This window comes from Cuculus canorus, chromosome 12 (genome assembly GCF_017976375.1).
Source record: "Cuculus canorus isolate bCucCan1 chromosome 12, bCucCan1.pri, whole genome shotgun sequence".
Taxonomy (NCBI): domain Eukaryota; kingdom Metazoa; phylum Chordata; class Aves; order Cuculiformes; family Cuculidae; genus Cuculus; species Cuculus canorus.
The window spans coordinates 17,412,659-17,437,727 of record NC_071412.1 but is presented as its reverse complement, the minus strand read 5'-3'; the positions used below and the strand labels follow the sequence as shown (position 1 = coordinate 17,437,727).

The 25,069-nt window shown below is 49.2% G+C and overlaps 1 protein-coding gene across 2 annotated transcripts; it reads left to right on the top strand.

Annotated features, from left to right (window-relative positions):
- Positions 1 to 1,238: 1,238 nt before the first annotated feature.
- EDC3 (enhancer of mRNA decapping 3) lies at positions 1,239 to 23,643 on the top strand. Of its 2 annotated transcripts, XM_054077883.1 has the most exons (8): positions 1,337 to 1,372; positions 3,013 to 3,091; positions 3,913 to 4,094; positions 5,233 to 5,546; positions 11,290 to 11,625; positions 19,115 to 19,268; positions 20,805 to 21,022; positions 22,478 to 23,643. In XM_054077883.1, exons 3-8 carry the CDS (start codon positions 3,931 to 3,933, stop codon positions 22,810 to 22,812), a joined length of 1,521 nt encoding a protein of 506 aa, XP_053933858.1. In that variant the 5' UTR covers positions 1,337 to 1,372; positions 3,013 to 3,091; positions 3,913 to 3,930; the 3' UTR covers positions 22,813 to 23,643. The 2 variants fall into 2 exon arrangements, with proteins under 2 accessions (XP_053933857.1, XP_053933858.1); XM_054077882.1 differs by lacking the exon at positions 3,013 to 3,091 and having other exon boundaries at positions 1,239 to 1,370.
- The last annotated feature ends 1,426 nt before the right edge of the window (positions 23,644 to 25,069 follow it).

Genomic DNA, 25,069 nt, shown 5'->3' with positions numbered 1-25,069 from the left:
TCTACTAAACCATAGCCATGAGCACCTCATCTGTCTTTTAAACACTTCCAGGGATGGTGACTCTACCGCTGCCCTGGGCAGCCTCTGCCAGTGCAAAACAGGCACAGGTTCCCTTAGCTGATCTCAAACCCCTGGGGATCCAGACCTTTCTCCAGCTCTGTTCCCTTTCTCTGGATATGCTCCAGTCCCCTTCTTTGAGTGAGGGGCCCCAAATGGAACCCAGCATTCGAGATGCAGCCTTACCCGTCCTGAGTCCAGTGGGATGATCCCTGCCCTGCTCCTGCTGGCCACACTGTGGCTGATCCAAGCCAGGATGCTGTTGGCCTTCTTGGCTACCTGGGCTGCTGCTGGCTCATGTTCAGCCTCTGCCAACCAGCACCCCCAGGTCCTTTTTAATAACCACCCATGATCTGACACCCGAGGGCCACGTGCTGTGCGCCACCGAGTTATTTTTAACCTTGTGGCTGTGCCACGGACAGGCTGCTCACTGGATGAAGAGACGTCCTCCTACTGTGACCTCTCTCACTTTTGCATTATTGTTACAAACTGCTATCCTAATGATTTTGTCTTAAATTAGCCCCCCGGACACAACCTGCAGTTTGGCTTGGGAAGGTCAGCCAGCACAGAGATTCAACCCCCAACCCGCTCCTTCCTCTGAGCAACAAGCAAAATAGCCTCCAGCTTCAAGAGGTGGGAAAAACTGTTTTTAATGGAGTCCAGGAGAAAGCGGGAGGTGAATGTGAACATGCCTCTGCTGGTGAGTGAGAGGGTGAAGGAGATGTGATGAGAGTGGGATGGAGCGATGATGGATAGATGACGGATGTTATGGAGGAGTGATGGAGGTGATGAGAGCAGAATGAAGGTGAGGAAGATGGAGGAGTGATGAAGGAGTGATGGAGGTGATGGAGGGGTGATAGAAGGGCAGTGTGGGGGTGGAAGAGTGATGGAGGTGATGGGGGTGGGATGGAGGTGACAGGTTCACGATGGAAGATATATACCAGCAGTGACAGAGGGGAGATGGGGATGATGGCATCATGGGGATGTGTGACAGTGGTGACAGAGGGGAGATGGGGACAGTGTTGGCAGAGAGGAGGCGCGACGGTGGCGTCGAGGAGACACGTGCGCGCTGGCGGAGGGACGTGCTGCTGCCGCCGCTTTGCGCATGCGCGGAGCCCGATCGCGCCGCAAACGCAGGGGGCGCCGCCGCTGGTGCGCGTGCGCATGCGCCGTGCCCGAGTCCTCCATGCGTCTCTATGGTCTAGCGGAGCCGGCCGGAGCGCCGCCCCCAAGCGGGAGCGGAAGTGACGCAGGCGCCGCGCGTCGCGGAGCGGAGGGGTCGCGCAGAGGCGGGAGTGACGGCGGCGGGGCAGGTGAGGCGGCGGGGATCCGGCCCCTCGCCCCAGGAGGAGCCGCGGCCCTTAGTGCGGGGCTGGACCTCGCTGGGGGTGCCGTGAGGCGCGGCCGCCGCGCCGGGCCCCGCCCCGCGTCAGGCCCTGACCGCGCCGCGGCGGGGAGGCCGGGGCCGCGGGGGCAGGGCCGGCACAGCCCCGCCCGGGGCTTCGCGCCGCCGCTTGGCGGCTCCTGAGAGCCGCGGGGCCTGCGTTTGTCCCCGTGTCCTCCCGTGGGGGCCAAGCCGCGAGATGAGCCCCGCATCCCCAGGGAAGCAGTCACGGTGCCAAGGCTGACGATATTCCTGAAGCGTTTGGACAACACGGTGTGAATGTTGGGGTTGTCCTGTGCAGGCACAGGAGCTGGACTCGATGATCTTGTGGGTCCCTTCCAGCTCAGAACATTCCATGATTCTGTGGTCCCTGCCTGCTTGCAGAGCCGTGAGAGCTGGTTACTCGTAAATGAGCAAAACCCCCTCACCTTAAAGCTAGGCAGAACACGTGTTTCTTTCATTCCAGGCAGCAGTGCCCGGAGTGCAAAGCTCTCGACTCCTTGCATGCTGGGTTAGCACTTACAAACTCTGCTTATGAGGTGCTGCCTGCCTGTTTGAGTGAGCTCCATGGCTTGAGTTCCTTTTAAAACTTGAAGGAATGTACCCTTGAAATGAGAGGTGTGAGGGAATGTGAGATAGCTGTGAGTTGTGTGGCAAATTAGACATCAGGAAAAATTTCTTCACAGAAAGGGCTCTCAAGGCACTGGAACTGACTGCCCAGGGAGATGGTGGAGTTATCATCCCTGGTGGGGTTTAAATGCTGGCTGTGGTTTAGTAGTGGCCAGGTACGGTTAGACTTGGTGATCGCAAAGGTCTTTTCCAACCAAACCATTCTATGGTTCTATAAGGCAAAATCAGACAGGAGATTTGGCGTTCAGGTGTGTGTGACTAAACAAATGTGCTCATGTTTGCCACTCGTGATGAAGTAGATCATTCACAGTGTGTGTGATGAAGTAAATCAGTCACTGTATGTGTGGTTCATTCCCTCTTGTAAAGGATTTGCACATGAAGTAGTAAACTGAGGTCCTTTGAGATGAGGGGTTTCCTTGGTTTTGGTTTATGTTTGCACACAGATTTTATAGGGTTTTTCTTAGTAAAAGGATGCCCTTATTTTCTAAAAGGATCCTCATAAGCTGGTACTGTGTACTGAGCTCTTTTCCTTGTTTTCAAGAAGATGCAAAAAGCAGGAAAAGGAACAAAAATTTATTACTGCAGATGCTTGGGGTTGTGTTATCTGTGCTTTGAGAGTGCCTGTTATCAGCTCTCATCTTGGAATCCAGACATTGTTATTGTGGGTTAATATAAATATACAGAAACAGGAAAGTGATGAGGCTGTTCCTGAAGGATTTATGGCTTAGCAATCAATCTTAGTGTTTACTTCCCTTTGAAGCGTCCCCTGAAAGCTGGGGGAAATGGATTAGTTCTAGAAGCACATATGTGCCCTACTTATTTCCAGTTTTTTTTTTCTCTTGCATCTTTATCCAACAAGCTCAGGACAGGAGAGACTTGAAGAAGGTTAAATTGGCTCCTACAGAAATATGGTTTACGTGTAGATGTTCGTCTTCCTGGGTTACCTCCTGTGCTTGCTGCCTTTGTGTTCCTCACAGTAGATATGGAACCATCTCCCTCTGACTAACTGTAGCATGAAAGGTGAATACATATGGTAGTCGTTCTCATTTCCAAGCTCGTGAACTCCTTCACACTACTGTGATGCCTGTGAGCCCGTCCTCTTCCTGAGCTCTTTGCTAGGAGGAAGAAGTCTTGGGTCCAAAGATGTGCTGAGGTGATACAAGTTCAGTCAAATGTCAGACCTGAGAGAATTAACATCTTCCCTAATCCAACATATGCTTCCCCACTGTATTTTGGTATGACTCGGTGTTGGAAAGGAGCATGACTTTCTCTTTTCATTTCTCTAATTGTGGTAGTAATGCAAATACTCCTGGCTCCAGAAAGCGTGGAGACTCTGGTCCAGGACTCCAGAGTTGTTTTTTTTTCCCCTCTCTGTATCCGTTTGCTCCCTTAAAGGTGTTTGTTTTAATGTGTCTGTGCAGCGATCAGTCTTTTCACTGCTGAGTATCCACAAAAGCTATTCTGCCCCAGTATTTCTATGCCAAAACCTGAAAAAGGAAAGTGAAGGTAAATTCCCTGTTTGAAATAACAGGGAGAATGTCTGCACACAGATGTGCTGGGAGCAGTTCAACTTGAATTCGATTATTATTATTTTCCTAATAATGCAATTATTACTGCATTACAAACAGTCCTATAGGCAAAGCCCTGTACAGGGATTTACGGGCTCGCTGTGATCCCGGGTGTCTGTGTGGGTGCGTTTATCCACTCCACAAAGAAGCGAGAAGCTGACAAAGCCAGAGCCTGGGTGGGAGCCAGAGTCCAGGGTTGGGGGATGCAGCTGATGCTGATTCAGGTTGTCAGTCTGTGCATCTTGTTACAGCCAGGCCTGTGTCTCTTTACAGTGATTGTGTGTCGGAAATATGGCTACGGACTGGCTCGGGAGCATTGTGTCAATTAATTGTGGAGAAAGCTTGGGAGTTTACCAAGGGCGAGTGTCTGCTGTGGATCAGGTCAGCCAGACCATTTCCCTGACACGGCCCTTCCATAACGGGGTCAAGTGCCTCGTGCCAGAAGTCACCTTCAGGTTAGTGCTCGTCTTTTTAACTCCTGACTTTTTCCAGGCAAGGGTGGTGGGGGTTTAGATGCTTTGGTTTGGTTTTCCTCAGAAATGGGGTCTTTGCCTTAAATATCCCTACTACTACAACAGGTCGGTTTTGGATGAGAGGTGCCTCTCTTGTCTCTGTGATCTTGTGTGCAGGAGATTCTTTCCTGCTTCTGTCATCCTACTGAGTCCTTGTCCTCCATGATTCTTGTGGGTCCCTTCCAACTCGGGATGTTCCATGCTTCTATCCTGGTGTTAAGGGTGGTGTAGCTCACACTTAGAGGCTCCGTGAGCGCGAGCGGGGTGCTCTGTGTGTGTATTTGCTCCTGTTCTGTGTGTGCATTCTGTTGTTTGGCTTTCAGGTAGCTCAGCTTAAAGCTTTGCCCTCGGCCTGTGTACTATACGTAATGCAAGTGACAGGGGAGAAAGCAGAGTAGCAGATCAATTGAAACTCCTGCCCCAATGTCATTAAATTAAGTACTACTGTTAAATCCCACTCTGTCCCTCATCATGTTCCTTCCTCTGTGTGGGTAGGAGAGGGTTTGGAACCAAAAAGCAGAATTGATGCTGCAGTGTTGGAGCTCTTGGGTTCATTCCCACCGGCTCCTGGTAATGCTCTGCTTAAACAGAACAAGTAAGAGTCACTCATCACTAGACATTTTCCTGTTACCTGGCATGTTGCGATATTTAAGACCCCAAGACACTGATTTTTAAATGAGATTGACACCCTAATGTCAATACTCTTAAATGTTCTTTTTTCGATTTTGAAGAGAGGGTGGGGAAAGATGACGACTGTCTTCTTCCAGGAGGTGTGTGGAAGTCTGTGCACCCACTGGCTATTTTTTATATCCCAGTTGGACAATACTTACTAAGTTTAGGAGACCCTAACTCCTGATTTATTTCTTGCATTTGGTGCAAGTGGGGGCCTTTGTAATTACTTTATTGTTTCATTTTGGCTCGGGTCCAGTGCTCTGTTGGTTTTCTTTATCATTTTTCTGGGGAAATGGGAAGCACTGTCCTTGTCTGAGTGTGACTTGCACTGATCTAAGGGTCACTTTCTGTAGAAACTTGATTTCTGTAGAAAGCTGATTTATGTCTGTTTTCCTTCTCCTGATTTTAGGGCGGGTGACATTACTGAGCTGAAAATTCTGGAGATCCCAGGGCCAGGGGACAGCAGACAATGTGGAGATCTGCAGCAGACGGAAACGGGCATTCCTGGTGTCGGATGCCAAGTGGGTCCCAGTCAGAATGGCACTGGGAAAATGTTGAAGAAGCCCATCTCCAGCAGTGCCCCGCAGAACATCCCAAGGAGAACGGATGTGAAGAATCAGGATATTATCATCTCTCCACAGCAGCAGTGCTCCAAGAGCTACATGGATCGACATATGGAATCACTGACTCAGTCCAAAGGCTTCCGTCGTAGACACAATTCCTGTGAGTATGTGTGTAACCACAGCTTTCCTTTCTGCCTACCTGAGCTGCAACATCTTCCCTCCTTCAGCCAGAACGATGCGAACGGTGCTGGAAACTCTTATTTGCTTTTACACCTGAAGGTCTGGAGGAGAGGAAGTTTAGTGAGGAGAAAGGCTTCACAGGCTGTGCCTCAGAGTATTCCAAGCGTAGATGTCCCAAATTTATCTTTGCAGCATTATCTAATCATGAAAGATTTAATCACATCCTTGATCTTGAGTATGCAAAGAACAACATACTGACATTGTTCTTTACTGTTTGACTTTATGTACAAAGCAAGTAGCTCTTTAACAGTTGTTCTGTTAAAGTGAATATTTAGACTTAATGAGTGGAGATATTCCCTGTCCCACCCTCTGTATTCTCCTACTTCACCAGCTTCAAATGTTAGGAAATGCAGAGCTGAATAATGCCAGTTCCTCATTCCTGCCGTCTTTCCCAACTGAAACTTGCCCCATTGCCGGCCTCCAGTTTTCCTCTAAAAGGAACTGGAAACCAATCGCAATATCATAAAGCTTTTCTATTTGAAGCCTGCATAACCTGTTACAACATTGCTCTACAAGTAATTGCAAACATTATTTGCTGTGCTAAAAATACAAATTAGTGGGCTCTAATGAGAATGATGTAAAGATCCAGTCAGCACATCTCCACATCAGGCGGCCGTTATTTTTGTTTCTGTTCATGAAATCCTTGGCCAGCTCTCACCCTGTGCCAAAACTGGGTCTGTTCTTTTATCCTGAAGGCCCCTGGGCTGTGCTCCATTCCAGATCTTCCTCATGCGTCAGTGTATACCCAGCATATTTCCACGACTTCATTGTTGAAGCATCAATATCTACCCAGTGTATTTCCATGACTTCATTTTTTCCCTTGTTTTTGTGTTTCGGAAAAAAAAAAACCGAGCTGGGCAAGGTCAGTTAAAGAGGCTGTTTGTGTGGAGGGGTTCCTCGGAGCCTTCTTCTCCACCAGGAGCTGTGTTATTTTCTGAAAGGGTTCTTGCTCTTTCAGATTCACTTCTTCTTTTTAACCAATTGCCAAACATGGTTGCTGGGAGGAGGAGAGCAGGAATGATGCAGAGGGGAGGCACACACTCCTCGGTCCCCATACTGTCGTCAGGCCTGCCTGGTTTTGAGTGTGTCATGTCTGCCCAGGCCTAAACACTTGTACTGGCTGTAGGGAGAACTGTACTTCCTTAAAGTTCATTGGGGCTTGTTCAGCCTGGAGAAGAGAAGGCTCCAGGAAGACCTTAGAGTCTTCAGTGCTTCCCAGCACTGAAAGGGTCTCCAGGAAAGCTGGGGAGGGGATCTTGACCAGGGAGTGCAGGGAGAGGACGAAGGGGAAGGGTTTTAAGCTGAAAGAGGGGAGATTGAGATGAGATCTTAGGGAGAAATGTTTTCCTGTGAGGGTGGGGAGGCCCTGGCCCAGGTTGCCCAGAGAAGCTGTGGCTGCCCCATCCCTGGAAGTGTTTCAGGCCAGGTTGGACGGGGCTTGGAGCAACCTGATTGAGTGGGAGATGTCTCTGCCCATGGCAGAGGGGTTGGAACTGGATGGGCTTTAAGGGCCCATCCAACTCGAACCATTCTATGATTTGATAATTTCTTATTGTTTTAATTCCCTGTCTCTTCCTCAATTCCCGTTAGTTGTTTGAATACATGACTTTGTTTGAAATCAGGAAAACCCTCATACTTCAATGTCAGCTACCTAAACATCTAAAGGAGCTTCTGCATTGCTTAATCCCGGCTGGCAGGAGTGTGTAGGAGGATTTCCTCACCTGGTGTTGTTTTCCCAACATCTGGCAGATCTTGAGTGGGCAGTGAGTACTTCAAATCCTCTCAACCCACCAATAGTTTGCACCAGTTTGACACAAGCACAGCAGCAGCTTGGATTTTGTTTTCCAAACTTTGCCTCAAACAAGTTGAGCAAGGTGCTAGATGTTGATTATTGTTTGAATTTCTTTTGGGATAACTGAAGTGGAAAAGGGAACTCTTTCTTTCCAAATACACACATTTAGGAGGGTAGGGCAAATCATGTGTCAATGATGTGGCCAGCAGGACCAGAGCAGGGATCATCCCCCTGGACTTGGTGCTGGTGAGGCTGCACCTCAAATCCTGGGTTCAGTTTTGGGCGCCTAACTACAAGAAAGACATTGAAGAGGTGGGGCGTGTCCAGAAAAGGGAATGGAGATGAGGAGGGGTCTGGAGCCCAGGGGTTCTGGGAGTGGCTGGGAGACCTGGGGCTGTTTGTGCTGGAGAAGAGGAGGCTGAGGGGAGACCTCATCTCTCTCTGCTCTCTCTGAAAGGAGATTGTAGCGAGGTGGGTGCTGGGCTCTTCTCCCAAGTAACAAGGGATAGGACGAGAGCAAGCGGCCTCAGGTTGGGCCAGGGGAAGTTTAGATTGGATATTAGGAAAAATTTCTTCATTAAAAGAGTGGTGAAGCCCTGGCAGAGGCTGCCCAGGGCACTGGTGGGGTCTCCATCCCAGGAGGCGTTAAAAAAGTGTGGATGCACTTTAAGGACATAGTTTACTGGGCAGGGTGGTGTTGGGCTGATGGTGGGACTGGATGATCTTGGAGGTCTTTGCCAACCTTAATGTTTCTGTAGTAATCTCAGTAGGAGAATGGAAGAGGTCCTGGCTCTTTGGAGGTGGTGGGATCTGGAGAACAAGGGGCTGAGGTGTCATTTAGAACTTAAGTATTGTAGGTTTTAGTAGAGCTAAATGTTGACCTCCTGATGCCCTTTAGCGTGCTAAGTCGGGGACAAAGTTCCGTCCTCGGAATACTTGTGTGACAAGAATCAATAAACAACAAATATCAGCGCAGGTTTCCCAACAATGGCTGTGTGCCATGCTGGCACCAGGCTTGTTCATGCCAGGGCCGACAGCAAAAGCTCCCACAGGGATCTCACAGGAAGGCGGCCAGCTCACTAGAGATTTCACATTTGCTTGTGTGCTGTACGTGAAAGGGTTTTATTCCGAATAAACACAAAAAGCCTGGGAAGTATTGTTTATCTTTTGAGGGAGGTGCTTCTCTGTGTGGCGTCAAGCTGCCAACTTGATGTGGAGCCATGTGCTGTTCTCCTTAATAGGCTTCACGCATCCAGACACGGGGCAGAGGCACTGGGGTTGTGCTCTGAAAGGAGCTGGATGCAAGGGCTGGGTGTCTAGCTGCATGGCAGAGGGCTGGATCGGACCCTGGAAGCAAGGACAGCTGTGAAAGGCAGATTTCAGGCAGTGGCTTTGGCTAATGTGTCACACGTGCCCCGGAAGGCAGTGAAATGTCTCCTAGCCTTATCTCAGGCTCTTCTGACTGAGTTTTCCCTCCTCCTTTCCTCTTTTTTCCCAGCTCTTCTCCCCTCTTTTTTCCCTTTCCCTATCAGCTGCCAGTCTTCTTGTCTGTCCAGGTAAAGACGCTTGAAGCAGAACACCACATAACTTTGCTCAGAGCTTGTAAGAGGCCTCTGCCGTGTTTTACATCACTTCTGCTGCAGGGTTGTAATGCAGTCAGTGAAAAGCCAGCCAGCTGTGTGGGTCAGCAGTATTCTGGAGCTGGCATCCATTGGTATGGATTAGAGAACTGCCCACCACAAAGCCAGCATGTCTCGTTTTGATGTGCTATGGTCTTGGTTCCCATTCGTTGTGTCTGCAGGGGAGCCTGCGGAGCTTTCCAGCCATTGTTCTCACAGCGTTCCTAGTGTGGCTTTTTATCCCATCAGCATTCACGCAGGGCTCACATCAGTGCTGCTGTCCCTGGATCCACTGCATGGCGCAGCCTCTGTCCCCATGTTTTGCTTTTCCAGTCGGTGTGGGGTTGGCAGAAGCATCCAGTAGCATTGTAACAACTCCTGTTGGCTAACAGGAACGGACTGAGCTGCCGTAACGCTTGACACTGAGACAAGAGCCAGGATTGTTTTGTGTTCATTGTAAGATCCAGCTTACTCGTCTGAACTTGAAGTCCCTTGACTGTTTCTTCAGCCTTGAGCTTGTGTGCATTTGGAGAACTCTGCCTGTTGTGTTGGTCTGGATTTTCATTCCTCGTGCTGTTGATAGCAGCAGTGTTGGAAGTGATTCCTTTATTGGTAGCGGCAGTTGCCACTTCTATATCGAGTTGTGTACAGCTTTGGAGTGGTTCATGTGTCAACTGTGGTTTGGGAACCCAGGGCAGAGGGTGAAAGTTGTGTGTTAAAACACTCTCCCTTTCCCTGAAAGCTGTGCATGTGGATGACTGGTCACAGCTTGTAAACTGGTATTCTACCCAGGAAACTTCTCCTTTCCCTCTCCTATATCCTGTTTTGTTACCAGCGGTACTTGAGTTCTGCTGTCTGTCCTACTGCAGCTTCATGGCAAAGGGTGATTTCAGTAGTTTATCACCAAATGGCTTTTAAAAACTCCTGGGAGTCTCCAGCAGCTTGAAGATCACAATGTTGGAAGATTAACTACCTGCTGTTGTTAGCAGGAACTTCAAATTATTATGAATAGAGGCTCTATAAATAGTGAGTGTTGTCCAAGTGTTATGACAGTGACCACGCCATGCTCTGTGGCTGGTTTGAGTTCCTCCAGTACATGCAGAATAAACATTTCATGCTGGCCGTTGTACTGATACGGCTGTTTTGAAGACGTAAGTGGCTTTGTGCTGTGACCAGTGGATTTTCATGATGCAGCAAGGCTGGAGTAAATCCTGTAAGCAGAGTGGCTGTGTTGTGAGAGTAGCCTCCCAGTACTGAAAGGGGCTCCAGGAAAGCTGGGGAGGGACTTTTTACAAGGGCATGGAGTGATAGGATGGGGGAAATGGCTTTAAATTGGAAGAGGGAAGATTTAGATTAGACATTAGCAAGAAATTCTTCATGATTAGGGTGGAGAGGCACTGACCCTGGTTGCCCAGAGCAGTGGTGGCTGCCCCATCCCTGGAGGTGTTCAGGGCCAGGCTGGATTGGGCCTTGAGCAACCTGAAGCCATGGGAGGTGTCCCTGCCCAAGGGCTTTGAGGTTCCTTACAACACAAGCCATTCTACGATCAGTCCTTGATTTTCAGCCATAAGTTGGGAACGAGGAGACTTCATTGCTCTCACTCCAGAGAAACCAGTCTTTCACAGTTGTTCTTGATTGGCAAGAATAGTATTTGCAGGATGATTAATAAGTAGGATAACGCGGCAAGAATAAGGAAAAGGGCTTCATATCAGTACAGAAATGTGTGCTGTTGATAGCAAGCGTGATGGAAAACAAAAGCTTTATGTTCAGAGGTTTAAGGTCTCTCCTAAACACCGTTAACAGGTGCCCAGAAGAAAACACCTATGTTAGACTCTGAAATTTAGGGAGATTCCAGAGAAGGTCTTGGGCTGCATGCCTGCGGGAACATGAGCTCAGTAGAGAGGGAAAACCAACCTCCATCACAGCTCACTGCTTATCTTATCACCGGTGTAATGCTAGCTTGAATTAAACAAAACGTGGGAAACAATTATTTTGCAGCTGGGTCAAGCTTGTTTTTCTAACCTTGCCAGTGGAAAGTCCCTGGAAGTCTCTCTCCCAATGCTCTTGTTCTGTTTCCCAATAGCATCGATTGGCATGAGCATGCCAAAGATGAGATTTGCAGCTTTGGGAAGTACGTATTCCTGGAGTTAGTGTTCTGCAACCATGAATTCCCCTTTCATGCAAAATTATATGAGCAAGCTTGAATTTTTCCATTTATGACACGCTTTCAACTTACTTTTATTTTTGTTTAGGGTCATCCAGCAGCCGTCACCCAAACCAAGTGACTCCCAAGAAGAGTGGCCTGAAAAACGGGCAGATGAAGAGTAAAGATGATGAGTGCTTTGGGGATGACATTGATGAAATCCCAGACACGGATTTCGATTTTGAAGGGAACCTGGCCCTTTTTGACAAGGCAGCTGTGTTTGAGGAGATTGAAACGTATGAGAGGAGGAGCGGCACTCGTTCCCGGGGCACCCCAAATGAGAAACCAGCTCGCTATCGGCATGATGAGAACATCTTGGAGTCGGAGCCCATCGTCTACAGAAGGATTGTCGTACCCCAGAACGCTAACAAAGAGTTCTGCACGGGTATGCCACATCCCTTAATGAGAAGGGAGCAAACTCTGCTGCTTTTCCGGGGCTTGTGGGTGTCCGTTAGCTTAGTATGGTACACACAAGGGCATTCATTTCTGTAAGATTGGATCTGTGCCTTGTATGTCCATACAACCTTTCTTTGTGGTATTTCCAAGCTAAAAATTACTTAGATAGGGCAAAAAGGTAAGTGTTTTTGCAGGAGGGAACAAAATTGATGGCTTGATGACAAGAATGGAGACTGAATAGGAGTCATTTGAATTCTTGCTTTGATTTCAGAAGCGTGACGAACCTGTGTGGGCTTGATTGTTGGCTTTTGAGAGGGAGGGATGGTCTCAGGATTCCAGTACGTAGCGTAATTTGTGCTTTCTTGGAAAAAGGTGGGAGATTTCATGCGTTTCTGATGCTCTTTAGGTGGTATTTCTGCATGGTTTTGCAGAACTTTAAATCATAGAATCCTAGAATGGTGTGGGTTGGAAGGGACCTCAAATCCCATCCAGTTCCAACCTCCTGCCACAGACAGGAACACCTCCCACTGGATCAAGTTGCTCCAAGCCCCATCCAGCCTGGCCTTGAACACCTCCAGGGATGGGGCAACCATCAGTTCTCTGGGCAACCTGGGCCAGGGCCTCCCCACAGTCACAGGAAAACATTTCTTCCTAAGATCTCATCTCAATCTCCCCTCTTTCAGCTTAAAACCCTTCCCCCTCGTCCTCTCCCTGCACTTCCTGATCAAGATATCCCCTCCCCAGCTTTCCTGGAGCCCCTTTCAGCACTGTAAGCTGCTCTAAGGTCTCCCTGGAGCCTTCTCCAGGCTGAACAACCCCAACTCTCAGCCTGCCCTCGTATGGGCGATGCTCCAGCCTGTGGCTCTGGGGAAGAGCAGAGTTGCTTTCACTTCATAGTTTTGGCAGAGCATGAGGTAGCAGTGTTTTCACCATTCACTTATGTATGCAAATGGATTTTACTTTAAGGAATCTTCTATTTCTTATACCAATGCATGCTGTGAAGTATGGGGTATAGGCTTCATCCTGTAGTTATGTGCAATTCCTTATGACTTTAGTCTAGCTGTGGAGTCTTGCCTGCGGCGGCACTTACAAAATGTAGGAGTGAAGGAACTTTGGCCTTCTAGGAACATTTACTTTCCACATAAGATTAAAATCAAACTAGAGAGTCATTAAGTAGCTGATATCCTGGTGGCCTGATCACCAACGAGAAGTGTGGTCAGGTCCTCTTTGCCCAGAAAACCCACCTGGGGTGAAGCGCTTCACGGAAGGACGCTGGTTCGCTTGCAATGATTTGCTGCTTTTCAGTTTTTAAACAAATTAGGTTTTGTATTGATTCTGCTACACAAGGATTCATAGTTTTCCATTTGTGTCATCCATCATAATGGCCAGTTCTGCTCTTGAATGAAGTAAGAACATACTGGGTCCCATCAGAATTTGTCCAGCTCAGTATGGTGATTCCAAGGATGCTTAAGGAAAAGTGAAATAACAGAGTGAACAGGCAGCAAGACTTGCCCCGAGTGCTTTCTCTTTCACAGTTTAAGAGTTCCTGAGGCAGAAGTGATAGCTCAGTATTAACAGCTTTTGATGAGGTGTTTTTCCCTTCTGCTTAATTTAACCTACTGCTTTATAAATCTGCGCAAGCTTTCAGTATCTCTACAGCAAGAGTCCTGTGTCAAGAAGCTTTGCAGCCTGTGTGCGGTGTGAATAAGCACTGCTTCACTTTTGTATGTGATTTACTGTATTGTTGTAAAACTTGCTACTTTTCACTTCATCTTCCAGCTGGTTTGGGAATATCAAGGTTTGGGAATATCAAGGGTGTCTGGTCAGAGATATAAGCTAAGTTACCGTTAGCGACTGATGGGACTAGTGTGGCTGATAGAGAATTCCGATAGGGTGGTTCCTGGCAGGAGAACTGAGTAGGTGTATTCCTAGAATACTAGGAATGGTTTGGGCTGGAAGGGACCTCAAAACCCACTCAGTTCCAACCCCTTGCCATGGGCAGGGACATCTCCCACTGGATCAGGTTGCTCCAAGCCCCATCAAACCTGGCCTTGAACACGTCCAGGGATGGGGCATCCAGGGGGTGAAAATGAAATTGTGTTTTGCTAAACTCCATTGTCCTTTGCCAAGGCAACTTTTGGCTTTGTGTTTGTGGTGTGCTGAAGGGAGCAGCCCAGTGAAAGCACTGCTGTTCTCTGGGTTTGTTCTTGGCCAGCCTGTGCTGGGAGCGTGGTAAGTGGCTCCCCTCTGTTTGTGCAGGGTCTCACTAGCCTCATTAACTACTGGGAGGTGATTAGTCTCCCATAATGAATTGTGGAAAGGCTGTTGTGTCACACAACAGGCAGAGAGTTGGCCACTGCACATTCACAGTCCTGTGAACTGATAAAGTGTCTTAGTGCTGCGCCTCTCCATGTTTTTCCCACAGAGAGTGACTTCTTTTGTGTTCGCTGAGGAAGTTTATCTTAGCCTAGGAAATGCTAATGGCTCTCAAACCAAAGCTCTTGTAAACAGTTGTAACTGGCCTGCTGCTTCTGGCATTCAGAGAAGCGCTTTTTTGTAGCAAGTCAGCCCTTTGAGGGACACAGACGTTCAGTGTGCTTGGAGCAATGATCGGCTGTCGCTTGAAAAAAACCCTTTTTACTTTTGTTTAGCAGCTGGAAGGAGGATGCTGAGCTGCAGGCAGCAGCTGCTGGAATTCAATGAGTGCGCCTGTAGCCCTGAAAGCCATGATTTTGGATATGTCTGTGGCAAGAATTCTTTCTACTTCTGAATTCTCCCTACAGAGTTGTCTGTGGACTCCTGAGGGCAACTTGACTTGCAAAAAGCACTTCATAGTTGCTGGAGAAATAAGTGCTTCATAATTTCTTTCCCTAGGCCAATCTTGAAGATGATTGTTTTAAAAGAGCTCTGGTTGATGGAGTGATTATTCTGGCTGCTATAATAGTCCAAACAAAGGATGTTGGTGATTGACAGTGAGCTAATATCCAGCTCTTGTCACTGCAGGAGGGACAAGGGAGAAGTCTGAATCCCTGTGTGCTCTTTTATGCCATGTTTCCATGGAGCTGGGAAATAACCAAGACTGTGCAGTGGGAAAAAAGCAAACTGCCGATACCCATTCTGATGTGCAGGGCTTCCAGTCCTCTTACTGACTGTGTAGGATGTAAGCAAAGCCACTTCAGTCCACCTCAAAGGACTAACAATAACGATGATTGAAACAAAAAAATCCAGCCCTTAATGTTGTAGAGAAAGTCATTCATGTTTGTGGGGGAACTAAGAGTGTTTCACTGAGGCTGCAGGTTTGCGACCAGCACAGACAGCAAATGATGTCCCACCTGCCTACACAGTTACGCTTGCTTCATGTCTCAGATCATGAGCTGTGTGGCTCTGGGACCACTTATATTGCCAAAGGAGAGAGTTAATGGCTTTATGTACTGCTTTCAAGAGACCCTAAGTCTAGTTCCTCTCACCCACTCCTGCAGTTTGCCTTTGTGTATCTTAGCAGCTCTCTAGCTGTAAAGTAGTCAAGAGAAAAGATGGGGTTCACAAACTGAGCTGCTCAAACAGCAGCCCTCTCTTTTTCCCGCCGCTGAAAGCATGGGAGGTGTTAGAACTTCTCACAGTATCATCATTCTGGTCTTATTTGGGGGAAAACTCTTACTTGACTGACTTCTGGAGCTGTAGCTCAGCCTTCTGCTGGCACAGTGTTTTAATCCAGGCACTAAGTGTGTAATAGTGCATGGTGAAGCTCAAGGAGATGACTTGTAGTGCCCAGGACAGCGTGTGCCTCATAAACCAAGGACACTTCATGTTTAATCAGGCCTCAGCAATGCTCTGCGTGTCACAGAACTGTTCAGTCTGTATCTGCCTTTTCTTTTCCCAGGCAGCTGTAAAATACATTTATTTAATATTAAAAGGCCTGAGCTAATTTATTTTATTGCCTTCATTAACGAACAATAAGGATGCCCTGTCCAACCCAAACATAATTACAGTTGGCCGAGGTTCAGATTTGTTGCAGGGTGTTATTGTTTGTGGGTTTACACGTCGCTTCCTTGATTGCCAGAGTTTATTTAACTCCCTCGGCCTGGTTTTGATAAGCCAGTCTGACTGGTTGGACCTTGCGTGAGTGCGAAGAAGGGAAGTTTTCTTGGCATTTAAGCCGGCTCTTGAGAGGGAGCAATTAGGACAAAGTGTAGCGATGGCACGCTAAATGCAAGTTCATCTCCTGCCTCTGCTACCTCCCATTTGCTTTAACCCACTGGGCACTGAGGTGGTGGTAAACGCGGGTTTGCTAGACCTTGTAATCCAGGGGAAGTGACAGGGGAAGAAATGGTTACAGAGATGCTGACAGCAGTTGTCTGTGCAAAATTTAAGCAGAGAATCTGTGACCCTGCAGTTCAGAAAGAGCAAAAATACAGTTTGGGAGCCGCTGTTTCAGGTTAGCAGCAGATGCGTCCTGTCAAACTGTTTGGAGACATCCTGATCTCAGGTCACTCATTCCAAGTTCTCCCTCAAGCTTGAAAAACAAGACCTGATGAAGTAGCGAAAATCAGAATGGGAAAGAGCTGAGCCTTTGCGTGACTCTGGTGGCTAAGAGGGTGTGTGAATGCCAGACAGGTGCGTGACTGGGGTGACGGGCTTAGGATTATTAGTGGCTTAGGAATACGAATGTTTATTGGCTGCTATCAGGAGTTTGAAATGACTCTGATAATGTGCATGCTTGTGTGTGTGCTGCATGCAATGAGAGACTGTTAGCGGAGGTAGCTTAATCAGCAGTTAGCATGCGAGGTCAGGTGTTTGAACGCGCTCATGTCCTCTGTGCCTGCAGAATGCGAGATGGTGAGCTCAGAAACAGGCCAGAAGGATTCGGCAGGATCAGCTCCACACTATTTACTGTCCCCTTGGAGGAATAACTCTGAGGTGACTGAAAACCTTCAAGATGTAAAAAACCTGCTGTTTCCTCTGGAGCTCGATTTAGTGGTTTGTGACTGGGGCACCCTGGGGAAATATGGCAGTACAGATAATTCCTTGCAATTAAAACATGTGCTGCTGCTCTCATTTGAATACGGCACTCGCTTGTTGCACCTGCTTCTCACTAGGCTTTTTGCCTGCAAAAGAGCCTGAGTCCACAAGCAATTGTTAGGTTTCCTCTTGGAGCAGCTGTGTATGCTGTGGCTGTTCCCCTTTGAGCTTGTGTCACCACTGAGCGTTCACACCGGACCATTAGCGCAGGCAGTCCAAGCCTGCTGTGCTCCTCGGGGTTGGCTGTGAGCACTCAAACGGCTGCTGTCACCCCAAGCCCAGCAGCAGAGCAGCTGATGGGAGCACAAAGGTGAGTCAGGGCTGATGAACACTGCAGAAGTAGAGGTGCTGAGGGGAGGACTGAGTTCGTGCTTTGGCCTGACATTTGACATTGTCGCTGAGCTATAACAGGCATTAGGCTGACTCCTGGACCTTTTTGACCGTGGGTCCCATGCACCTCACCTGCCTCTCCGAACATAGGAGCTGACAGTGAATTGATGGATCCTTTGCTCAGACGGACTCTGCTGGGATTGCGTATTTATTTGGGAACAGTGCTTGTGAATAACGTGAACAGGAGGAGCTGAGAGCTTTTGCTGTGCTCCAGGTATGTGGGCATCCCATACAGGAAGGGAATTAAGCTGTGCTGTTCCTTAGCTGGGAGACGGTTAAGGACATCCAGGCCTTGCAACGGGATGTTTGAATAGAAGAATAGTGTGTTTCTGATTGTCCATAGACGCAAATCGTTAAACACAGAGCGAAGGGGCTTGGATATAGGAATTATTTGAGAGAAAAGTTAGGATAAAACATCTAAGTTCTGTGGCTGAAGATATTCAGGGATATCTGGCTGGCTGCTGCAGCTGTTTTCACACCTGTCGTGTTTTGCACTTCTCTCTCTGTATACTGTAAGGAATTATTTCCAGTTTCCTTGCCCTCCAGTATCCAGCATGCCACCAAGAACTTGTTAGGGCTCCCCTCAGAGCCAGCTGCCTTTTCTTGGCAAGGAATCCTCTGTATTGGTTACCAGGAGACATTACAGATGTTAGTGCAGGGCTCATTCCTATGAAGTCAGCTCCAGCTTGGAGAAAGGAAGCATAAAGAATTGGCCACAACAATTATTCAGGTTTGTGTGCCTCACCTGCTGATTCTGGAGAGTCCAGGGGAGGCCACGGAGATGATCCAAGGGCTGGAGCACCTCCCGTATGAGGAGAGACTGAGAGAGTTGAGGTTGTTCAGCCTGGAGAAGAGAAGACTCCAGGGAGACCTTAGAGCAGCTTCCCTTTCCTGAAGGGGTCCTACAGGAAAGCTGGAGAGAGACTTTTTCCAAGGGCATGCAGTGATAGGACGTGGGGGAATGGCTTTCAATTGGAAGGGACAAGATTTAGATTAGACATTAGGAAGAAATTCTTCACGGTGAAGGTGGTGAGGCCCTGGCCCAGGTTGCCCAGAGAAGTGGTGGCTGCCCCCTCCCTGGAGGTGTTCAAGGCCAGGTTGGATGAGGCTTTGATCAGCCTGGTCCAGTGGGAGGTGTCCTTGCCCATGGCGGGGGCTTGGAACTGGATAGGCTTTAAGGTTCCTTCCAACCCAAACCGTTCTGTGATTTTAAGTTTGCTGTAGATGTGAGTGGGAAGGATTTGTGTTGCTTCCCGCTGTAGGCGCTGTTCTCAGCACTTAACAAACCCTCTGTTGTTTGTTTTCCCTTGATCCACATGCTGGAGCATTTCCTGGCTCACAGACCAGGCTGTCAAAAATGGCTGAGAAGTGTTTTTCTACAGGCTTTATTTTTTCAGCCACATCATTCCCTGGCCGCATTGGTGTATTGTGGAGCAGGTTTTGTGTGCGAAGACTGCTGTTCTGGCATGATGGGATGCCGTCATAGCATAATATATTTGGGATGCCTTGTTTTGCTGCGATATGTGGGTTAGGAGCTGGGAGTTTGGGACTGGTTACCTCTGATGTCAGGAAGCAAACACATCCAGGCTTTTTTGGGGCGGGAATATCTGTTTTGCAACTTCTCTTCTGACTCTCACAGGGATTAGGAACACTTACACATGTCTAGACATGAATGTGGGTTAAAGCACTGTTGGCCTGGAGGTCTTTAGGAATGAGTTTTATCAATCTATGAATCAAAAAGGCCTCCTTGGACCATGTGTGGCTAAAATCGCTAGCTGCCTGCTAGATTTTTGTGGAAATGTGTATTATTTCAAGCTCAGCCATTGTTTTTAGCTGTCACTGCTCTACTTGGAGTAATCAGACTCTGATGCACTGGTTTGGACTCTTGCAATAGTCTCAAAGGAGCCAGAATTACTGGCTTGAGCAGACCCTTTGAAACAGCTAATAAACCTTTTCACTGTCACTGTTTCTAAATGCTGTTGTATAAAACTGTACCAGTCTGCAGCATTTTGGGTAAGTATCTGATGATACCTGTTTCTCTCATCCTCCCTCTCCTCTCTCATGCCTAGACTCTGGGTTGGTGGTTCCAAGCGTGTCGTATGAACTTCACAAAAAGCTGCTCTCGGTTGCGGAGAAGCACGGGCTGACTCTGGAGCGGAGGCTGGAGATGACGGGAGTGTGCGCGAGTCAGATGGCCCTCAGCCTCCTTGGGGGACCCAACAGGTAATGCTGTTCCCTTTTGCTCTACTGTGGATTTGCCGTCTCTCAGCAGGGCTTGGCTTATCTTTTGCTAAAGGATTGAGGGAAAAGAGGCGGAGAGGCTGCTTTTGAGGTAAATGTAATGTGGATGTCTCTTCACTCTGGTCCTGCAGCTGGGGGCAGCTGTCAGTGCTCTGCTTTCCTTGCCTCTAAAACAAGACCTGCAGGCCTGTGCTGTAGCTCTTTGTCAGCGTCTTCCCAGAGAATCATGAAAACAAGTGTAAGCCTCACGATCCCAAAGCAGGAGGAAGATTTACAGCTGGTTTCCACATTTACACTGCTCTTTTCCCCTCTCTAAAACAGGGCTGACGGAACACCATCTTGGATGAAGATCTTGGGCATCTTTGTGGCTCCTGGGGCCCAGAGCAGAAGAGTTTCTTGGGTCAAAGACAAAACAGGCAGAGCTGAGCTGTGTCTCCCCACTTATTGGGAGTATTTTTAGGGAACAGAGCTTTGCACAGGCGTCACCCAAGGCAGATTAAGTGGTTTCAGAATTTCTGGCCAACTGCTTCTTTTTGCAAATAAATAAACCTGGCCTTTGTTGTTTTTACATGTTAGTTTAATGGCATCGATAAAAGCAAAGGTGGGCTCATGAAAACAAAGCACTGCTTAGATTTTCAACGGGCTGAATTGGCTTTCAGGCATCCAAATGGAGACTGTCCTACTGTTTTGAAGGGCTCCATTTGGTGGCAGGTTTGGAGCTTGTTTCTCTTTGCATGACTATTTGTGCTTACTCTTGAAGAGGCCTGCTCTGCGCCTGCGCTTACAGCAGTTGGCGATACGGGCAGACAACTGCACATGTGTTTTTATGTTGTTGATGGATGTTCTGAGTGATTTGTTCTTGAAATGGAAAGCAAAACTGAAGTTTCCATCTGTTTATCTGGTAGTACTTCACCAGGTCCTGGTGGCTGGATTGAGAGCAGTGAGTGATGACACCAGGCAGCGCTGACCCTGCCTGCTGCAAATCCTCCGCTGAGCCACCCCGATGGCTTGCGGGCCGTGTAAATAAATCAACTTTATTTTGCAGTCGATGAGGCTTGGAGACTAGAAAGATCTTGGTTTTTAACTGTGGCTGTGCTCGTGGAGCAAAACACCCCATATTATTTAGGGTTGTGTGCTTAGCATTCCTTTAAAATCAGAAGGGCAGAGAAAAAAAGCCTCCTTGAAGTGCAGTTGCACTGGGTTCAGGCTTGCTGTGTGAGCAGTGAAAGTGCCTCCTGCTTTGGAAGGATGAGTTGGCTTCACGATGAGCCAGGATAGGCCAGGACCTTGCACTCTTTGCTGCAGATGCACGGAAGTCTCGGAAGGGAACCTGCAAGCAGAGCAGCTTTCTAGTGTCAGCGCTACAAAAGGATGTGGGTTCCTTCTTGAGGCAACGGAAAGTTTGCAAAACACCTGTAAATTCGCATTTTACCAATTTTTGGTTGGTTTTTTTTCCTCTTACAGGAAGAAGGTAAGAGATTCTTGGGTTTATTAAGTCCCCTTTTGTCTGTGTTTCAGGCTGAACCCGAAGAACGTGCATCAGCGGCCCACAGTAGCCCTGCTGTGCGGCCCCCACGTGAAGGGGGCCCAGGGGATCAGCTGTGGACGGCACCTCTCCAACCACGACGTCCATGTCATTCTTTTCCTCCCCAACTTTGTCAAGATGCTGGAATCTATCACCAACGAGCTGAATCTTTTCAGCAAGACGCAAGGCCAGCAGGTGTCCAGTGTCAAAGGTGAGTGAGCGAGAAGCAGATCTGGGCTCTGCAGGGCCCTGTGCCGCTTAGCTCCCCAGTGCTTCCCGGTCCGGTGGCACCATCTAGTGCTGGTTGGAGGCTGGTGGGAGAGCAGAGACTCGAGAGGTTCAACAGCAGAGCAGTTGTGCTGGTGCAGATGTTTCCTGTATGAATAAATACGGAAGAGCTGCTGTATGGATCTGAGTCAGAGCAGCCGTTCTCAGGATAAGGGCCTGCCTTGTTCAGCATATCAAAACTGCAAGTGAATGAGCTTCCAACTGCTGCTTCGAACCGAGCAGACGGCTTTGCTGAGCTCATCCTAGCAGCTGTCGATGTTCCGATCTCTTAAGTATGCCCTAGAATAAACTGATGCTCTGTCTTCTGTGAGAGAGCAGCTGAGGGAACTGAGGTTGTTTAGCCTGGAGGAGGCTGAGGGGAGACCTCATCACGCTCTGCAGCTCCTTGAGAGGACGTTGTGGTGAGGTGGGTGCTGGTTTCTTCTCCCAAATAACAAGCGATAGGGTGAGAGGAAGTGGCCTCGAGTTGTGCCAGGGGAGGTTTAGATTGGATATTAGGAAAAATGTCTTTACTGACAGAGTGGTGAAGCCCTGGCAGAGGCTGTCCAGGGCGGTGGTGGAGCCTCTATCCCTGGAGGGGTTCAGAAGGTGTGTAGGTGTGGCACTTTGTGACATGGCTTGGTAGGCTGATGGTGTTGGTCTGACAGTTGGACTGGATGAGCCTAGGTGTCTTTTCCAACTTTAATGATTCTATGATTCTATTTGTCATTTATTTCACCAGTGCTATTTTCAAACCTGCTTTATTTAAACGTATTGGGAGACACAGGCCTGGGAATTAGGGCGCTGTGCAGTGGTTTGTGTTGTGGCAGGGTGTTGGGGGGCTGCGCTGTGCTGGCTGAGCTCGCTGCCTGTTAGAAAAGACTGCACCAAGGAGTTTGTGGTCTGCGAGGTGAGGTGAGAGCAGCAGATGTGGTGCAGAGCTGGTGAATGCAGTGAGACTGTGGGGCTGCAGCAGTGCAGTGCCCAGGCTGCCTTCCCATAGCAGCGGTGAATGGCATATTCCAGAACAATAGACCTTTTTTTCAGCTCGTGGAGTATAAAATTATCCTTTTATCCTGAAGAGCAAGCAGCACTGCTTCCCTGGGCTGCTGGGACTGGTGAGCAGTTCAGCAGCACATCTGTGGCTGCTCCTGTGTTGAAATCTTGTACCTCAGAATCTGTGAATGTTCTCCAGTGCACTAAAGAGCTTTTAAACATCCGTGTCGGTGTCTTTTGCAGAAGGATTGTCATAACAGCAGGTAAGGCAAGTCTGTACGCAGTGAGACAGTGGGTGCTGGAGGCAAAAATCTGCTGGCAGTGCGAGGAGGGAAGGCGCTGAGCCGGAGTTTGTGGTTTCAGATTGGTCCTCAGCGCTTAACAATGTTTGTGTTTCTTTCAGATCTCCCAGACACTCCTGTCGACCTAGTGATCAACTGTCTGGATTGTCATGAAAATGCCTTTTTGAGAGATCAGCCTTGGTACAAAGCAGTCGTGGACTGGGCCAACCAGAACCGGGCCCCCGTCCTCAGCATAGACCCTCCGATAAGCGAGATGGAGCTGGGCATCGACGCCAAGTGGTCGCTGGCCCTGGGCCTACCTCTGCCCCTGGGCGAGCGGGCTGGGCGCGTGTACCTCTGTGACATTGGCATTCCCCAGAGGGTCTTTCAGGAAGTGGGAATAAACTACCACTCACCCTTCGGCTGCAAATTTGTCATCCCCCTGCACTCCACTTAGAGCCCATCCAGCCACCTGGCTCTGAAGGGAGAGAAGAGAGGAGGAGGTCTGTCAACTGTCCAGTGGATCCTGACTGGTAAACTCGTGACGCCTTAAGGATGTGAAGTTCTGGAGAGTTTTTCCTTCCAGAAGAAACATTGTCTCTTTAGAAAAAAAAAAGAAAAAAAGAAAAAAAAAGAATAACCACAAAATGAAACAAAAAAAGAAGGAAGCGAATGTTCCTGCAAAGCCGTTTTTGTTCTCCTGTGCCATTGTATGAAGGAACGCGCAGGAAGATGCTGGCTGTTCCAGCCCCAGCCGGGAGGCTGTTGATTAAAGGGGAGCACACGGAGGTGGTACACCAGATGGGTTGGAGATGAGGGATGTGTTTCTGTCCTCCTGGCTCCAGTAAGGGTGCCCTGGTAGGAACAGCCCCCATTGGCTGTCTAGAAATACCTTCTGTTGCGGTTGCACTGGGAGAGAGGATTTGAGTTTGTTCCGATGTTCTTTTTGACTCCCCTTCCCGCCCCATTCTCTGTTCCTGAAGGCAGCTGTAGTTCGCTCTCCCTCCTGGACCTTCAGCCCCTCAAGTAGAGCATTCCCTCTTCGGAAAGCTCTTGTCAAGAGCCAGAAGCTCTCAGGTTTCGCACGCTCTCTGCTGTTTCTCTGGAGGAACCGGGAGGATGCAACGCAGAGGCCCTGTCCTGGCAGACAGCTCTCTGCTCGCTCCGATGCTGTGAGCGTGGGCAGTTCTTGAAGCTCTGCTGCTCCTCCCCGTCCCCAGAGCTCCTGCAGGTACCTGGACCTCGCACAGACCCTGTGCGACACCACTGTTCTCAGCTCAGCCTTGCTTATCTACTCCGTTGGCTTTCCTTTTGTTCCCTTAGTGAGCTTAGCCCAGGTCTGCGGGAGCGGAGTATGTTTTGTAAAAGATCTTTTCCAGGATTATTGTGGTTTGGTTTTCTTTATTCTTTCTGGCAGAGCAAAATTGGGAGAAGGGCAGTGAAGCAGGGCAGGGTCACTGAGGTGGTTGCATGTGTAAGTTCCCCCAGTGCTCCCATTGTCCCTCCCACACTCTGTGGGGTTTAGGAAGCAGTTGTGGATCTGTTCATTCCCTTTGGGCTCAAAGCTTGTGTTTAGGCTGGGCTTGTGTGTGTGTGTGCCCATGTGCTGGGAACCAGCTGGAGGAAGAAGGACTCGGGTCCTCAGCTCCCCCAGTCCTGCTGGAGATGGCGGGAGCTGCTGCCCTCCTGGAGGGGAGCGGCAGGTTTGTGTCTGGATTATCAGAGATCTGTCCCAGTTGCTCTGCTAATGGCTCTCGTGCGGCACTCGCTTCCCATGCGCTGTCAGGAAGGGCTGGGTTATCTCCACCCGTGTTCACTTTGTTGGCCGGATGGAGCAGGGACACGAGAAACCGTGGGCTGGTGGGTGGCTTTGGGATCCACGATGCTGGCTCTGCGTGTCCTCCCTGAGCCTTTGTGCCCAGTAGGCAACCCAGGGAGGTGCTGGACCTGGAGCTGATGCAGCCAGGGCTGCACGGGAGAGCTGTTCCTTCAGAGGAACCGGGCAGATGCGAGGCAAGGGCCCTCTCCTGGCACAGAGGAGCTCGGCTCCCTGCTCACTCCTGAGCAGGGGCAGTGCTTGAAGCTCTGCGGCTCCTCTGGGACCTTACCCGTCCTCAGAGCTCCTGCAGGTACCTGGACCTTGCACAGACTCTGTTCTGATGCTGGGAGAGTGACTGGGCTTCAGATGGTGCCAGGGGAGCTGGATCTCTCCTGAAGTGAAGCACAGTGGTGTGTGGAATGGTCCCTCACTGTTCCAGCTCTGTTGCTGGGGGAGCCCACTTAGCAACACTGAGGGCCCCCTTGTGCTCCGAGGGGTGAGGATTTACACATCAGGCACTTCTTCCGTCTGCTTGGAATGCAGACCAAGTGTGTCAAAGGAAGAGGGAAGAGATTCCCTGGCTGAAAAGAAGCGGTTGAGTAATTAATAACTACCTGGAAGTGTGGAGTAATGGAGGAAGACCCTCCACCTGAGAAGGAGGAAGGCTCTGCCCCTTGTACTGTCTGGACCTCTGGTTTACCCGAGAACTCTCCCTGCTGAGGGCTGGGTGAAGGAGCCGCAGCCTTGGAGTGGCAGTGCCATAGTGGGCACAGCTCTGCCCTTGTGCGGTTCTTAGTTCCCATAGGAGAGGTAGAGCTGAGGCAGTTCCTCAGCGACCTCCGTTTCAGCTGGAGCTGTCATTGGCGTTTGCCAGGCTGTGGTCTTGGCTCAGCCG